The sequence below is a fragment of the Lonchura striata genome, chromosome 2 (genome assembly GCF_046129695.1).
Source record: "Lonchura striata isolate bLonStr1 chromosome 2, bLonStr1.mat, whole genome shotgun sequence".
NCBI lineage: Eukaryota > Metazoa > Chordata > Aves > Passeriformes > Estrildidae > Lonchura > Lonchura striata.
Genome location: NC_134604.1, coordinates 8,441,178 through 8,459,666, shown reverse-complemented (window position 1 = coordinate 8,459,666; position 18,489 = coordinate 8,441,178). Strand labels below are relative to the sequence as shown.

Below are 18,489 nucleotides of genomic sequence, written 5' to 3'. Positions count from 1 at the left end.
TTGAAATACTTCTTTTGCTATTATTTTGCAAATGAAGATGATGCAAAAACTGATAAAATGGGTGTGAGTCTGGAAATTTTGAACTGACAATTGCTTTTTCTTCAGGGACTGTCCAACACTAAAGTCCATCTAGAAACTGTGTACAACGGTAATGGGTGTAGTGCAAAAAAAAAATTACTAAGATAGGTATTCTCTATGGCATTAAAGTCCTTGTCAGGAGTACAGCATATTGTTAAAATTACAATCAGCTGTTTGTGCATTAAAAAATGTTAGATGATTCCATGTATTTTTGAGGTAAAAGACTTGAAAAATATTGCTCTAGACATTCAGAGTTTTATCTGGGAAATGTAAGACTATAATTGAGTTCCTTTGACAGACCTGTGGAAGTTAATGTAACATTCAAAAATAAGGGATTTTTCAACAGTATTCTGTAGCTTTAATGAAGATTTACACCTTGACAAAAATCTTTTTTTGTGATTCATAGGATACCTATGTTAATTTAAAATTTCTATAATAATCAGTGTTGGGTGTTTGTTTTCACTTTGTACAAAGTATAATAAGAGGAATGGGACATTAACTATTTTATGGGCTATTAATGAAACTAATATTTTACATTTTCTTATTTTGGCAAATACTTTTTTTCCTTCCCTATAAGTATGTAGATAAATGACAAAATGTGTTTGCCACAAAACTATGTGCCATTAAAACAATATATGCATCATCTGTCTTGGAACTATATCCATAAATGTACAATAGCTTCCTTAGGCATCCCTAGTAAGCATTAAGAATATGAATAGTTTAGATCTGTGCAAAATGCTTCCTAAGATCAGGTGTGAATCCTCATTAAACAGAAGCAGTCTGGCCTCAGATATCTTACAATCTTTGAAAATTATGTGGCAGCTTGTTGGCACCCTGTTGACCTGCTGTGTTTATCACCCTCCTGTGGTGTCAGGAAGGCAGGGAAGCACAGTTCCTTTGCTAAGCTGAAATTGAAGCTAACAGGGAAGCTCATCAAACTCTGGATGAGAAGATACTCTGCCACTAAAGGCTGCTGCATATTGGCCTTTTTTGACTTCTCAGAACAGCTTAGTTACTTAGTTGAATACGTGTTACTCCAGCTGAAAAGGTGGCTGTGAAGATACCAAAACACATGATAAAATGTCTTTCAAATGGCTGTTCTCCTTCCAAGGTTTGTGGACACCATCCCAGTGGGATGTGAAAGAATCTTAGACTTTTTTCGATGGATCAAGTGTTGTAGTTCAGGATAATGGCATGTGGCACAGTGGTCAGCCTTAGGACTTCACAGAACAGTGGCTGGGGAGCACCATCATCTGTTTAATGAGACAAAAGAAAAGAAACAAACCATGCAAACATTATTTAGAAACAAATGTTCTTCAATTTCTAGTTAATCTGAAGGTACTCGTTAGCATTTAAAAGCTGTTCTCTGTATCCAAATTTCACTTAGGCAGAATTGTGCTTCCTTCTCAGTGTATCGGCACACTTTCAAATTGTTCTGCTTCCATATGCATTCAGACATGCAGGCATATGTTCCATTACTTCCCTTTTTGTTTGTCCATTTATAAAAGAAGGAAAGCCAACATCAGAACATGCAACAGGATTGTAGGTTACTCACCACATGTTCATTTTTTCCATTTTATGCCTTTTGTCCTTTTTTTCTGCCTTCTGATTGCACAGCCCTCCTTTGTATTTATACATTGTTGGGTGTAAGTAGATACTGTGTTATTGGAATTTTTGTTAAAAAGTGAGGCTATTGTTACAATTGCAGAACAAGTAGCATAGCACTTGGTAATTGCTTGGATTAGAGTCAAGATTTAAGTTCTGCAAATGTTGCAAACTGCCTATTATTCAGTGATAGACCATAGGAGCCAAGATTTGTCTCCATTGTTGTTTAAAACTTAGTTTAACACACTAAGAATTTTAGTGACTAGGATAATCTTCTCCTGATTTTTAATTACTCTTCTAAAATAATAAACCAGCTTAATGTAATGCTCCTTTAAACGTTCTTTAAATATATTTATTGTTAGAGGCTTTTTTTGTATTTTTTTTCTCCCAGAGCATTGGGAAATGTTAGCTTTCAGTTTGTTTCTATCCTTAAATGTGACTTCATCAGGTATTTCAGATAAGAAGTATCTGACTTGGCCTTCTTCAAGGCCAGACTGGATGAGTCCCTAAGCAACCTGTTGAGTGGGTGGCATCTTTAGTACTAGATGATCTTTGAGGTCCCTTCCTAAACTATTCTGATATTTTATGATATACTTAGTAATTTTGGGGTGAAATGTACAAAAAATACTGGTTCACAGACTCATCCTTTACCAAGTGACTTATATTTGTAATGGATATTAGAGTTGTAATACTGGTATACTAACCTGTAAAGATAGAATTAGTGAATAAAGAGCAAATGAAATAATTTAATAATTATGGCTTAATTTTAAAATGTACTGCTTAAAAAGTTATATCACTTATATTCTCTAACTAGATGCAGTTTCTGAATTTCTTCAAAATTTCAGCAGCGCACATTGTACTAGATCACCCAATCAGTTTGCATCTCTCCATAATTTCATTGTATTTTCTGATAATTATTGTGATTATTCTTCTTTTCCCCAAAACATACTGATAATGGTTTTCTTCTGCAGAGCTCTGATAATGCCCCAGCTCAAGCAGCTCCTACCCAGCGAGTGGTAGAGGTGGCGATCCCTGATGTAGGGACTTTTGTGATTGAGTCAGAGGAGGGGGGTTATGACGATGAGGTACCTCGGATTGCAGCTGTGTGCACCGCTCCTCCTCGGTGCTTCCTTCTGCTGCCTGATGAGAATTTTTGGCATGTTTGCACACTGTGACACCTAACAGACTTCTGCAAAACTAAATGCTTAGCGATTTGTGATCTTTAACAATGTCTTAGTGTGTCGTGAAATATGGAAGGAAAGCACTACAAACTCTTAATTGGGCACGGTTTGCATGCTACCATGTACACTGGAGGTATATCTGTCTCTTCAGCTGTGGAGGTTGAATGTTTGTGTTAGGCCAAGTAGCCTTCAAAATGCTGGTGAAAGACTGCACACTGCTACATTATTTAAAAGGTGACCAGACACTGAGAAATGTTCTTAATGTTTGTGCTTTCTTGTCAGTCCAGTAAAGTCTGATCTCTTATTTGCCAAGGTTAAGCTTTTCAGGCTTTGGGGTTTAAATTAGCCATGGAAGTAATCAGAAAATGATATGGCTGGTAGAACTGAATCTTGAAAATCTTAAAAATAATTCAGACTCATGGTGGTACATGTAATTGCTACTACTTGAGGGGCCTGTTGTTTTTCTGAGAGACATTGTGATTTGCTGCCCAGTTTCAGCAGTAGAAAGCAACACTGCCAGTCATCAAACTGCCCTTCATCATCACTGCTTACTCCACGTTTGTTTTGGGTGGGAATAGAGTTGGTGCAGCCCATATTCTCAGGGCAATGGACATGGGTTCTTGGGGAGCTTTAGCTTCCCTAGGCAAATTAATATTTCAGGTCATTCTGGGAGGATGGGGTGGGGAATAAAATGGTTTAATCAGACTGAGTTTAGCTTCTCACAGATATGTAGTCTCCACCTTGAAAGAAATGAGGATTTAACCTCATATAATGACCTGCTTGTTTGTTTTTACTTTTCTCCCCATGCTATTGTCTTTCTAGAGGATAACTTTCTTGCCTATTTCCCTATTTGTTTTGTGTGTGTTTCACTTTTAAAAAAGGTTTTTATGTGTGGGAGACTCGCAGGGAGTTTAAGATCCTTCATTGTTTGTTGCTGCGCCAGCGATACCTTGAGCAGGGAGGGAGTGTTTTCCTTTGTTTACAGATCAAAAAGGAGAAAGGCTTTTCTGTGTAGCTTGGATGTATCTAATTGTGTGTAACTGATGTGAATAGCAGTGAGAGAAGTCTTGTCTTTGGCTTGGTGTTTGCTAATTGTTTTGGGTTTGATGTTTATGGAATTGTAGATATTTCAGGGAGTGATTGCATTTGCAGCAGTGAATCTCTTATTTTGACCTTGAAATAGGCATAAAATATGGGTGGCTTTAGTGCAGTATATCTCAAATGTGGTTGGATGATTTTTCTACTTTCAACTTTTTTCTTTTTTAATCCTTTGATGGCCATGGGTAGCACTTATTCAGTATGCAGTTTCTGCTTGGTACTAATGCTGAACTGTGCATGTTCCTTTCCTGGGAAGTTTGGTACATATAACTTTTTTGACACAGCCCTTTTCCCTTTTTTTTTCTTTTTTGTAAGATTCCTTTAATGTTCCTACAGTAGAACTATATATACACATGCCATGATTTGATTTGCAGAATATGCTCACCAAATCTGTATTGCATGCATTAAGTTGCTTTTTCATCTTGCATGAAACTAAAAGCATATTGAATTTAGTCATTAAAATATTAATTATTCAAAACTTTTACCTTAAATCCCTTGTGGCAGGTCATGCTGACCCCGAACATGCAAGGTATTATCATGGCTATAGGTAAAGCCAGGAATGTTTATGACAGGTGTGGGCCAGAAGCAGGGTTCTTTAAGGTACAACTAACATTTTCAACTTTTTCTCTTCTGAATTTCCTGTAAGATATGCTACTCCTTCTACCCCTTTCTGTATATAAAGTCTTTTCCAACACTTATACATGCGTGTCTATATCAGTCCCTCATTTAGATGTTTATCCCTTGAAAAATACAGATATTTGCCCTTTTGATATCAGCAGCTCATATACCTTATTGCATTTTACCTTTTTAATAATAGTTGTGAATAACATAATAGTAACTGAAACCTAGGTGTGTGATTACACAGTATATGGTTTTTTTCTGCTGTTAGTAATAAAACCCATGCTTTTGCTAGACTGTGTAACATCAGGATTTTTTATCCAGGGACTTAGTAATTTGTTGTTTATTTCAAAGAGGTGTTCTTGGTTTGTACTCCTTAAAAGATTTTTAATGAATTTAAATTGCTTGCTTTTGTATAGCCACATGGGTGTCAATACTATTTAAGCAATGTTTTATTACTGGGAATTAGATATTAGGCCTTTTATGGTGATTAGTCTTCACTGTGACACCAGATTTAAGAATGTGTTCATTTTCTTAAATACACAAACTTCTGAGCACCTTTAGCTCGTGGCCTTTTAAATTTTCAGGGTATTAGAAAGGGAATTGCTTTGACGTGATGTAAAGTGTAAAATCCTCTCAAATGTGATTTGGAGAGGAGAAATAAGTTTCTTGCTTGTCACTGAGTAGTGGTTTGTTTTCTTCTTAATTGTTATGATGTACTTCCACTAGAAGAAATTCTAAAAACCACAAAACCCCAAACAAGCAACAAACAAACAAAAAACCCAAACATTACCAACAAGCTCTACAACCCCTTGGTAAGGAAATTGAAACCTCAGTTGGTTTGTCTGTTTGTGTGGGTGTTTGAAGTGGATACTTAGAGAAGGATTATAACGATAGTGTGTGCAGGGCTGTCTCTGTTAACTGTGCCTAATCTCAGGGAAGGGAGAAGCACTTGCCACAGCCTCTGTTCAGTGAAACTGGATTTCTTTGGCATTCAGTGTCGGTTGCGTTTTTTTTTTTTCAAATTTATTAATGAAAATATATATATTGTTTTTTAAGTTGAAAAAAAATCCTCATTTGATTAAATCACTCCTTGATTTGAACCAGAAAGTTCAATTATACCTAATTATATATTTTAATAGGAAGCGTGTTTTGATACTTTTAAAACAGAAAATTACTTCAAAATAAAATTGTATTTAATGCTTTAGAGTTATCAAAGCAATGCTCAATTGAAATTATTTTCAGTCTTTAATTTTGAATCCTTAAACATTTAGGCTTCACGGGAGCAGAATGTCTTTGAGTGAGAAAATGTTTTGACATAAAGTAGAAAACTTTCCTTACTCATTTTCTGTTGAATTGTATTTGCAGTAGCTTAGAAGAGGTAAAACATAGTTCATTTTGAAGGAATACATTAGTATAAATGGATGCAGATTAAGTGGGTTTGTTTTGGGAACAAAATTTTTTATTCTGTGATGTATCAGGTGAAATCTCACATTTTCCCATAACCTACTAAAAGGCTTCTGTGATGTCTTTTAATACTGTTGCTGTGTCCCTTTATGTGTTTGTTTTTGATAAAATTAGTGTTTTCAGAAAACTGGGGGGGTTCTATATCTTTGTTTTAATGTTACAGAGGTGAAACTCCTTTGTTGTGGGTCATTGTTCATGCCAAGGTTTCAGTCCCCCTCCAGACCTCAGGTTTAAGACATGACTAACATTCAGATAGTTCTTGGTCAGTGATCACTTCAAATCATTGTTTTTTAACCTTTATAGATAACCCCTTGCAGGATGCTTCCTTGAAGAACTTTAATATCCTCAGTGAGAAAATGAAAAAATATAATACGTTTTTCTACAGTTCCTTTTTTTGCATAGATTTTTTTCCTTTTGTTAAAGATTTCTGAATCTGTAGAATACCATATTATTTTAAAATTATTATAAAAATATAAAGTTTGTGTTGCATTTTTTCCCTACTTCTAAGTAATTATATGAAAAATTAAATGTCTAATAGCAGTTTATTTTTGCTTCCTCAGTAATCAAGATTTGTTAGCCATTTTGACTTTCTAATGTTAGGACACCTGATGTAAGATAATAGAAACTCTGTGGCTTTTAGCATTTATAATGTTGTCCTAAACATCCAAAAGGATGTTTAATGGTAATGCAAATCATGAGTATTTAAAGATATTGATGCAGAACATTTTCCTAAGTTTTAAAGTTCTCCACATGCTCTGTGTTTAAACCTGTATAATTACTACCATACATGTTTAGTCCTGAAACAAAATGTGTTGTTAGGAGAGGATGGGAGCCCAAATTTCTGATCGATAAATGTCAGGTATTACAACATAAGGCATTTGAAATATTGAGCAGTGTTTGTTTGGTTTTTTTTTTTTTTTGTAACTGCTTTGACGCTTTACTTTGTGCATACGTTGTATTGAAAATTTGATAATGTGTTAGGAAACCATCTGAATAACCTCCCTGTTTCCAGAGGAAATTTATAGAATGCGTAGTAATTTCTTACCATTTTTCTATTTGTCTTGTTGCTCCTGTTCATATAGTTGCTGCATAGTTTCAGTGAATAAAATCTAATGAACATATTAAATGATGTTCATTGGAACCTAATGTGCTGGCAAAACTGGAAAAGTAAATTATTCTGATGACCTCTAAAACTTCTCTAAAATATTCAGGGAATACTGCATGCTGCCCTATATGGCAGTGCTGTTCATATGGGATTATTATTTTCTTCAGAAATCCTATCATTTGTTTTTCATTGAAGGGCATATTTCATTCCCACTTAGTATTTTCCAAACCATACATGTTCATTAAACATGTTCTGTAGGGTATTTTTTAGTCATGTCTTTGCATTTAACCATGTATTAGAGGTACTTTTTTACCTTCTGAAACTTCAGAAAATTTCTTAAGGTCAAGTGTCTGAAATCTTACACTTGTCTTGGGCTTAAAGAAACCTCTCTAAGGATTGGATAAATCTCCTCTCAGGGAGACATAGCACAGGATTGGAACTGCTTTTCAAGGGAAGGTTTACTTGGGATTTTGTCAGGTGTGAGAAATTACCAACTTCACAATTTATCTGTGGTTTTGTTTGTGTTCTTTTTAAAAACATAGTTTAGACTTCTTAGAAGGGTGGTCTGTAGAAGTGTTAAAAATGTTATAGGCAGAATGCTGTGGCACATAAAGTATCTTGTGTCTATGGTGTTTGAGTTAAAAGCCAGAAGGAATAATGTCTTTTTTTTTTTTAATTACATAGGCAATTAAATTGGAATACACACGTCTGCTAAAATTAGCCCAGGAAGATCCACCACCTGAATGTGATTATCGTTTGCGTCATGCAATTGTTTACTTCATCCAAAACCAGGCACCAAAGAAGATAATTGAGAGGACATTACTGGAGCAGTTTGGAGATCACAATCTCAGCTTTGATGAAAGGTAATAAGATCTGCACATCTCATTTCCTGTGTTCATGAATGTTCTCTGATGTGTGGAAACACCCCTTCATATTTGGCTGGTGTGTTTGGCTTTATCTCCTAGTTAATAGCTTGCACGCTTACATTGTAAAACAGATTATAAAAATCCCTGTTAAAAGAGCAATCAAGAAGTTGAGTTTCTGCTCATCTAAAATAAGTAGAAATGTTCAGTGTTGTTCATAATTTTGCACATAGATTTCTGTACCTTTTTTCACTGTGTTTTCTCACTGCCCTGAAAGCCAGCATTAGAAAGCAAAGCTTTTCCAGCTGGGTGAGTGACTGACTCGAGAGCAAGACAATGTCTCTCTTCCACTCAAAATTCTATCTACTTACTTATATAAATGTGTAAATTAAAAGTTAGAAAACAGTCTGATTTCTGTGTAGAAAATGATCTTCTAAACTTCTGCAAAGTAATTGTCAGGGAGTTTCAAGCTATTTGAAATTTAAAATTGAAAGAAAGACTAAGCAATGTGGCAATCTAGTGAAATAAAAGAAATAATCCTTTAAATAGCACAGGCCTCCATCATACATACTTCAAAAGTGTGCCCTCTCCTGCTGATTATACTATGCGTAATAAAATGTACATTTTCCAAGGCATTTTCATACTGGTTTGCATAAGGCTGTAGCTCATACTGTTTGAGGCTCCTGTCTTTGTAAGGATAATACCCTCTGTAATTTCCCAGTAATATTTCATGATTTTTTTTTGCTTTTTTAAGGTGTCGTAATATAATGAAGGTTGCTCAAGCCAAACTTGAAATGATAAAGCCAGATGAAGTAAACATGGAGGAATATGAGGTCAGTATTTCTTATGCTTTAAATTAAGTTCTAATGTGAAATAGGTATCAGTAAAGCTGAATTTTGTCTTCACAAATTTCTTCTCATCTCAGACTGAGAAATTAAAACTGCCTATTTATTTAAAGCCCGTGTTTGTCTAAAGGTTGTTTTTGAGTTAAAGCTGTTTTTTGTCACATTTGTAATTCCAGTGTTTGAGCCATTAATAAGTGTCAGGTTGGAATCTGTCTGTGCTTTGTTAAGGAGTCTTGACGTCACTAACAATATTTTGTAATTTATCACCACATGTGCCACATGGCTTTTTCTAGGCAGCTGGCAAGGAAGGAGGAGAGTGGTCTGTGCCCAGCCTTGCTCATCTTGAGAGCTGCATAGCAGGCACAGTCCCATTTGTGCTTCTCCTCCAGCTATCTCTGCAGCTATTCCCATTTTCTTATAAGCAGGAGATTCTTTGCTTTGCTGAGACCATGCATAACCAGCTTATGCATTTAATTCTTCCTCCTGTGTTGTTTACAAAAACTTGGAAGGAAAGTGAGAGTGAATCTTCAACATAAAATAATCATGACTAATAGTTGCTAAAATAATTAATCTCACATTTAAAGCTAAGCCTGTAGCTGATTTTCCAGCATCAGTTTCAAGTCTGAGTAATACTGTTCATTAAGACCTCTTAAGAGTGGATATTTATTCACAGGCAGATTCCAGTGCACCACTTATACCTCCTTGTTGTGTTAGTAGGTTCAACTTGATCAGGAGGGTAATGGGAATAATCTTTCCCTCACAGATACAATGAAAAATATTTTAATTTCCACTTCTTATTACCAAGTTTATGACACTGCATTAGAGTGTGCCACCCTAGTCACTTGATAGGGAGGGACCCTCAGAGTAGCTTTTTAATTACATTTTCTTGGCTCAGCATTTTTTACCATTTTCTGAATGATGCTGCACAGAGAGAACAAATAATTCTGGACTCTGCTCTGAAAAATGCCCCCTTTTTAGCTCCTGTAATAGGTAGTTGGGGCTTTCTTCATAGGTTGTGTCAGTCTGCTATAGCGAGTTGGCATTTTATGGATGCTTTCTCAAGCTCTTTCTGTTGAATCCACTAGTAGCTGTGTCTTATGGTATGCTGTCCCCTGTTTTTAGCTTTAATGGAAAATTGAAAGTCAGAGGGAGGGAGGGAGGAACCCTCTTTCTCACCTGGAGCATTTACCTGTAAAGTGAACCAGGAGTCACTTGGTATAAATCATGATGCAGCAGCGTCTCATCAAAGTTGTATTTGGGTTTTTTTTAGCACTTCCCACGTAAAGTGTTCAGGCTTTTTCTATGTCATTCTTGTATTGAAAATTACGCTTAATATCTGGCATATGAAAAAAATTTTCCAACACTTCCTGAGTAACGTAGGGAAGGAAAAACCAGATGATGTATAATTTTACCTGTGGTTCTTCAGAGATGCTTTGTCTTCCTTTCAATTGGTAATAGATTCTGTAAGAACAATCTCATCTAGAAATGTTTAAGACATTTAAGAATTTTCTTTTTATTGAGGGAGGGTGGATTCTGGTGGACTTTACTCATATGCAATCTACTGCCATCCTTGGTACTTACTGTAACTGTTGGATACTAAATTTAACTGAAGGGGGGTTTGTGTTTAAAAAAAAAAATTATATTTCATTTTTGTGGATGAAGTTCTATTTACCCTTTCTTACATGCAGAGATGGCATCAAGACTATAGACATTTCAGGGAAACAACCATGTTTCTCATGGTAGGATTGGAGTTTTTCCAAAAAAAGAGGTAAGTGGTAGTATAGAACTCAAATGTGGTAGAATGATGTGAAGGCAAAATGTAATATTGAAGCTGTTTTCTAAATTAAGAAATGCTTAATGTATTCTTCATTTCAGATATGCATTTATTCAGTCTGCTAATGTCTTCAATTTTGCATCTTCCTATTCTTAATTTCCATTTCCTTATCGAGCCATGGGTTCTTTTCAGAGCACTTTCCACATATCCCCCTATTCTTCCTTCTCTTCTATTCTTAAGTGCTCTAGGTGTCTCTCAGCCATAAAAATCCTCCTTCTCTGGCACCATCTGTGCACATACATTTATCTGCTTTCATCAGCAGACAGAATTAGTGAAGTCTGTGTCTTTCCTGCTTTTTGCCCAAGTCTTCCCAGTGAAATAGCTTTACCTTCTCCACTAGCCTCAGCCAAAACTCCACTTTAAAGGTCAGAAAAACAGAACATATTTGAGAAAAACTGTAATGCATAGCTCTAATAGTTGTAGCTGATTGTCCTTAACTCTATGGTGATTCATTCCCTTCTCTTTTTGAACCAAGTCAGAAATTGTGGCTGTATAAAATGGGTGGCATTTATGTACTTGATTCAAAACAGCTCATATTTATTCTGATCTACACATGCAACAAGAATGGTGATTGCAGTGTAAGTGTAGTCAATCATTGATTTTTCATGTGTAAAACAATAGGTAAGGAAATTTGTAGCAGGAGTCAAATTTAATTCTTTGTCTCTTTGTTGAGTAGTAAATTGCTCCATATTTCTCATCTTATATCTTCCCAAAAAATAAAGGTTCCAAACAATATAGAAAAATTGATTGCAAAAGACACAGCCTTGCCTTTGTGACACAATGCATCTTTTTATACAGGCTAACACTATGAGCCCAGAGTCTTGGGTTGGTTTTGGGTTACCACCATGTAATGAACAGTACATTTACTAATTATCTAAACTGAAATATGCTACACTATTAGTCTTAAACAGTTTGTGTGCAAAGGTTAGTCAGAAGATTGCCTGGCTTATGTGAAGCCTGGTGTTGCTTAATTCCTTAAAGAGGCAAAAATGTCACAGGCATTGGTGTGGTTTATAGGACCCCCTTCATGCATCCTCTAAGATTGCAGGTAAGGGTGAAACATATGCAAGTTCTTTGGCACTGGGACTCCAGAGTGGCACCTTCAATTGTTAAATACCAATGTTTTCAATATATTCCTTCTTGCCATAGTATATTCTGGTTATGCCATGGAGGAGAGAGGGAAGTACAGGTTTCTGCTATATGCTAAATGAAATTCTCCACTATGTACAATAACTTGCAGAATTAGTGAGTTGTTTGTTAGAAGGCACCTTGATAGTTTAGAAAACAAGCCTATCATCACAAATATGATAATACTTACAGTTTAATATGGATCAGAAATAAAAGGTACAATTTCAGAAGTGCTTCATGAAGTTTCTGATACAAAGATAGTAGGACTAAAGTATAGTTAGTGGATGAGTGAGATCTGTCTATCCAGTGACCTGCTCCAAAGGCATCTTGTGCAAATACATACCTGTGTTTCAGCTTCGGGTTCCCAAAGAGATTTACTGAGGTTACCACCTTGCAGCACACTTGAGAGAACAATGGAAACCAGACTAAACTGCTGATCCATGTCAGTTCATTTAACACTAAAATCATAAAAACACAACTTCAAAAATTTCATGAAAGGACAGACTTTCATAATAAAAATATGATCTTCATTAATAGGGCTGTTCTGAGGCTTTTTTCCCCTGCAAACCCACCTCTCTGTTTACAATCTTTTCTTAGCTTCAGTAACACTAAGTGATAACCTAGCAGCACTCGATGTCTTGATGGAACCAAAAGTCAACCTTTATTCAAGCAGTATTTATTTTTTTAATTGTAATGTGTTGAACAAACACAAAAATTAACATTAGTTTGGTGTATCTTTTTCATGCCTCCTTTAAGTGGTCACTTGTCATCCCTGATGGTGGGTAACAAGGTCCACTTTTCACTGCTGTGGGGCATTAAGGGGTCTTTCAGGCAGATCTCTGATTGTGATGAGGAGTGGTAACCTGCTCTGGCTGGGATGAACCCAGGCAGCTAGTGAGCCTTGGTAGGAGTTTTGCCTGCAGCTCACTCTTGTGGCAGCAACTTAAAAGTGAACAAACTGCATGCTTTACCAGTTGCCTTTTAAGTTTCTTGGATAGCTAGTACAGCTTTTCAGTTTTGACCAAAATGCCTTTTTCAAAGCAGTGCTAAAATTTTGCCATTATGTGCTTTGTGTCTTTTCCAATGCCTCAATGTAGTGAGCACCAGAATTTTGTGAGCAGCTTCAATGATTTTAGGCTTGGGCTGCACACTCTGCAACTTACGTGCAGTTCATCTGTGAGAAGGCAGAAAGCCAACCGTGTGCTGGGCTCATGCCAAGCCCCGTGGGCAGCAGGGCAGGGAGGGGATTCTGCCCCTCTGCCCCGCTCTGCTGAGACCCCACCTGCAGGGCTGCATCAGCTCTGGGCTCCAGCACAGCAAGGACAGGGACCTGCTGCAGCCAGGCCAGAGGAGCACCGAGGGGAGCAGAGGGATGGAGCACCTGCCCAGTCAAGACAGGATGAGCAAGTTGGGGCTGTTCAGCCTGAAGGAGGAGAAGGTTGCATGGAAACCTGAAAGCAACCTTTGAGTATCTGAAAGGAGCCTGCAAGAAAGGTGGAGAGAGAGGCATTTTACAAGAGTGTGGAGTGACAGGACAAGGAGGAATGGGTTCAAACTGAAGAGAGGAGGTTTGAAGAAATTCTTTACAGGATTTCAGGTGAAATGAAATTCTACAGGGTGGTGAGGCACTGGAACAGGATGCCCAGAGAAGCTGTGGCTGCCCCATCCTTGGAAGAATTCAAGACAAGTTTGGATGGGGCTTTGTGCAACCTAGTCTAGTGGAAGGTGTCCCCCTGCCCATGGCACAGGGGTTGGAACCAAATGACCTTTGACTCAGGCCACCCTATGATTCTTTGGATGTGTTTGCTAATTTTACTGTAGACCCATTGCTCAGGTCCAAGATACATAAGGAGCCTGAGCTTGGATATACAGTCGTGATAATCTAAAATAACTTACCTTGGTGTTAAATGGCACCACAGTTGTTTCAGGAAAGGGTCACACATAGGTGAGGGAAGGAGCAAGAAGAGGGTGAATGGAAATAAGGCCACTACCACCACTGAGTTTTAATTTGCATCAACAGAGCTGTTGACACTGTGGCGTCAACCTGCAGTTTCACAAATAACTGAACTAGGAACAGAAGAAGATCATCCTCCTCCTCTGGCTTTATTACCAGCAGTTTCAGTTCTTGTAATCATCTTTTCTTCCCCTGTCCACCTACATTAAATTTCCAGCTGTTTGGTCAGTTTTATTGGTGACCAGTGGTATGAAGAGTTTTCATGGCTAGGAAAAATTGACTTCAAGTAGCCTTTACCCTTATTTTTGTATTGTCTCATTGGGAGGTATGACCTTACATCTTGAGTTATTTACTTCAGAGAACTCTTGACTTGTATTCAGATATGCTCTGCATGTGCAGATATTTTTTAGCCTTTTTCAGTAGCTTGGTAGTTTGATTTTGTTACTTTCTACTTGACACATGAGCTCATACTCTCATCAGGAGGCAGTGCACAGTTTCACATTCCTTTAACCACTCCCTCAGGAAATTTCTCATCCTAGATTTTTTTTTTTTATTATTTGAGTAAAAATGAGATATCGAACTGCCTGTTTTTACGGTAGCTACTGGAACTGCTTTCAGTACTTGTCTGTCATAACTGGGTCTTTGTAAATCAGAGAATTAACCATTTCAGGTGTTCACAGGACATGATGTGCAGCAGTATGAGGGGAGATTGTTCATCTGTGCATGAAGGGATCTCTGTCAATTACTAACTGATAGGTTCTTCGGTGCTCTCTTACTCCTTCTCTACCAATTAGCCTTGCATTTGTGTTCTGCATTCTTATTAAAGACAGAAATATCAACAGTCTGACAGCACTTCTGCTGTTTAAATGCTCTGATGGTGTCTTCCATCATATTAGATTTCAAGTAACTTGGAAGAACTTTCAATTAGTGAAACTTAAAATTCACAATTTTTGTTTTAGAAATAAGTTGACAGCTTTAAATCTTACTTGCTGAGGTGTAGAATGCTAACAAGATATTCATGACAATGGAAACTCAAATCCAATGTCAGGAAAAATTAAGTTTTCATGGATACTAAAGGCCAATCTAAAGTTGTTTTTGAAGTGAATGAAATGATACCCATTGGTTTCTGTGAGCTTTAGATCAGATATCATGTGTCATGACCTAATCTAATAATTTTAGTGTTTGTAAAAAACAAAATTGTACAGTTTAAAAAAAAAATAATGAAGAGATTGGTGGGAAGGGGTGGACTTGCCATCCAGCAAGTGGAGGTACCTGTCCTTGGAGGAACACAGTAGTTACCTTGAAGCAGGTGGTACCTGGATGTTGCACCTAATGCTTTTGTTTCTTCACTTCAGTTACATGGAAGCCTTGCTCTACCTTATCTATGCTTACCAGAATAACAAAGAACTCTTGTCCAAAGGCCCATACAGAGGGCACGACGAAGAGCTGATATCTCACTACAGACGAGAGTGTTTGCTAGTAAGTGAAGGGGGAACTATGTCTCAAAATGCTGAGTTTGCTGTGTAGCTGGAATAAAATTGATTAATAGAAAAGTGTTGCCATCATGTACAACAAACCTCCCTGCATTACTAATTTAATACTGAGGCTGTAAGAAGAAAAAAAAGCAAAAGTAAAAGAATAAAACATTCCCCCCCCCCCCCCCCCCGACTCCTATTTTTCCTATTTTTTGCGACTAGCCAATAATTTTCTTATTATTATAGTGAGCTCACTGTTGTCATGTCTGGGCTAGGTGGAAGCAGTGGTTGACTGTGTTGGTGAGCAGACTCACCCTGCTGCCATGGTTTGATGAGGAGACAAATATTGGCAAAGGCATCAGCAATGATGCCTTGCCTGAAACAAGGAATTTTTTCCTTGTTACGTCACTTTTAACAATAGTGATAAAATAAAGGCAGGTGATAGAATCTCAGTCTTAACAACACAGCTGCAAAATTGGAGTTGGCAGGTATGAAATGAAGTGACTTGAGGAATAGTACAAGTTCAAGAGGATTAGTACAGCATATGCATAATGGAGTAAATGTTAAAATACAGCTGTGGCTAATACAAACTGCCAGGTAATTCCGTAGGAAGACTGTGCTTTAAAACAAACTGATAATGATGCATGGTAGGCTGTGAAATGCTGTATACTTAAAGACTTTCCTTTTTTGTGATGGTTTCTGAAGAAACTAAATGAACATGCTGCAGCACTCTTTGAATCGGGAGACGATCAGGAAGTAAATAATGGCCTGATCATAATGAACGAGCTTATTGTCCCCTGTTTGCCATTACTACTGGTGGATGAAATGGAAGAGAAAGATATTGTTGCTGTGGAAGATATGAGGAACCGTTGGTGTTCCTATCTTGGACAAGAAATGGAACGTAAGTCATTTATTATTAAGGTAAAAGGTCCTTGTGCACCTTTTTCATAAATATGATGTTTTCAATATCTGGAATTAAACCTGTATCTTTTGTGCCTTGGTAATGTTTTTGAGCTACCCTGACTTTTGAATAGTTCTGTACACATTTAAATAAAAGATTTTTCCATATGTTGCACTGGGGTAGCAGGCTGTAAAGGAAACATGTTTTTTAAATGGGAAAACATTTGTGGTGTTAGAGTATGTAAAGAGGAATTTATATTAACACCTTACCAGGAATTTGTTTGTCCTAGTTATTGCTTGATAGATCTAAAGAATCTGAATTATTCCAAGTGAAACTCCTCCTCTTCTACACACTAATTTAAAAAAAAGTCAGCATTGGGCAGAAAAAGGACAATTTTACATGCGGACGTAAATGCTTATATTTGTTTTTCTGGTTTGATTTGCAGCCAACTTGCAAGAAAAACTGACAGATTTCCTGCCAAAACTGCTAGATTGTTCTACAGAGATTAAAGGTTTCAATGACCCGCCAAAGTTACCCTCCTACTCCACACATGAACTGTGTGAAAGATACGCCCGAATCATGTTGTCACTCAGTCGAACTCCAGCCGATGGAAGATAAATTCTGCAGACCTTCCTAAGCACATTGTATAAACTTCTTTAGTTCTTAAACCTTGCCTTCCTGTCACAGGGTTTGCTTGTTGCTGCTATAGTTTCTAACTTTTTTATTTTAATAACTGCAAAAGAGAAATGACTGTACAAACTTTAGCCAGACTGCAAACGATTAAAGCTGAGAATCGCATGGCGCTCGGTCGTTTCAACCAGAATTGATGCAACATGCAAGTCTGATCATTATGGCAAAACTGCTTTTTTGCCATTTATCTGTTACAGTATTACTTTGCTTTTATCTTAAGATCCTTTACTTTATCAACAGCTGTCTGGATCATTTTGTGACTGCAACTACTTTAAGTGTCCAGTGCTGTGTAAATACATGGTACTTGGTAGCTTGTAAATGAAAAGAAAGAATAAAGTTTTATTTATGGCTACTTCTGTGTTTGCAAGCAGATACCTTGTATATTATTGTAAAATACGGGTATTTTTAGAAGAGATACAGTATATTGATGGGTTACTCAATTTTTTAGACGAGGTTCTTTAGGATTTATGGCCAGTTTCCTTTCAGGTACTCAGAGATTACTGTATGTGAATATATTGAAAAACTGTCACAATATTATCCACAATGGTGTTTTGTATATTCTTCACTGGTCTGTTTATACTGCACCTGAGCACTTTAGTGTGCATGTGAATGGCCATGCCAAGTCTTTTCTAATGATAGGGACTGGCTTCTGAAGCAAAACAATAATGGCACCTTCCTTCTATTCTTAAGAAAAACAAAGTAAAAAAATCAAAATATTTTCAGTATAAATATATTACACCCTCTAAACAAAAGTTCTAAAAATTTATGTAAGTAAATAAAGATTTTAAGAAACTGAATTTATGAAGCTTAAGGATTAATCAATTTTTAATTGGTATTTGAGTCATGTAAGTGACTAGAAATAAAATCTTAATTTTAATTCTTTGCTTGAAATGGGTTGCTACTGTTGCAACACAATATCTCAAAAATCTTTTATCTGTCCTAATTAAATTTCTATTCAAAGTAAAAGAACATATCTATTGGGCTTGTTTTGTAGAACTGAAATACTGTCTGGTTTTAATGAAGAATCTTAATTATTTTGTGGAAAAAGAGATTTAATGCGTCCTTAGGCAATCCTGTTACCTGACACTATTTTGATTCCTTCTCTTTTTAGAGAATGCTTTGTGTTAGATCAGTAAAATATGTGAATATTTATTTGTATGTTTTTATTGGAGCGACACAACTTTTCCTTACAGGTTTTCAAATGGTGTTTGAATATCTGCTAATAAAAAGCCACAGAGGGAAGGGAAGGAGTGCTGAAGTTCCGACCACCTAGAAATGCAGTGGGCAGAAATGTGGGCATCTCATATGCAAGAGGCAGCAGAGTTCAATCTTAGCACGTATCAGTCTGAGAATTTGTTGACTCTGGAGAGACACTGGATCACAATGTACAAGGAATAGAATAGTGGCCTTCAATTCAAAATCTGTTCAGGGCTGTTCTCCACTCCTCTTTTCCGTATTGCAGTGCTTCATGCTTTTTCAAACCACCCATTTATTTTATCAAATTATTTTTTTAAAAAAAGAATATTGACATTTTAGAATTGAAATACTGCAAAGGAGAATTATTTTAGGTCTGAGACTGTTGATGTGTGGGACATCCCTCTTAAAGAAAAAAGGTATGCTTACTGTGAAGTGGGAGAGGATAGATTT

General features: G+C 36.7%; 1 protein-coding gene across 3 annotated transcripts in view; it reads left to right on the top strand.

Annotated features, from left to right (window-relative positions):
- Positions 1–17,194, top strand: part of USP25 (ubiquitin specific peptidase 25) — an 88,753-nt gene extending 71,559 nt beyond the window's left edge. For 2 of the 3 annotated variants that reach the window (XM_021532382.3, XM_021532379.3), the window contains exons 19-26: positions 2,655–2,768; positions 4,467–4,562; positions 7,837–8,015; positions 8,770–8,848; positions 10,549–10,628; positions 15,132–15,255; positions 15,957–16,152; positions 16,598–17,194. In XM_021532382.3, the coding sequence (XP_021388057.1) occupies positions 2,655–2,768; positions 4,467–4,562; positions 7,837–8,015; positions 8,770–8,848; positions 10,549–10,628; positions 15,132–15,255; positions 15,957–16,152; positions 16,598–16,770 (1,041 nt within the window). In that variant the 3' untranslated portion in view covers positions 16,771–17,194. The remainder of the gene's footprint in view (positions 1–2,654; positions 2,769–4,466; positions 4,563–7,836; positions 8,016–8,769; positions 8,849–10,548; positions 10,629–15,131; positions 15,256–15,956; positions 16,153–16,597) is intronic. The other variant, XM_021532380.3, reaches the window with a different exon arrangement.
- Positions 17,195–18,489: the final 1,295 nt, after the last annotated feature.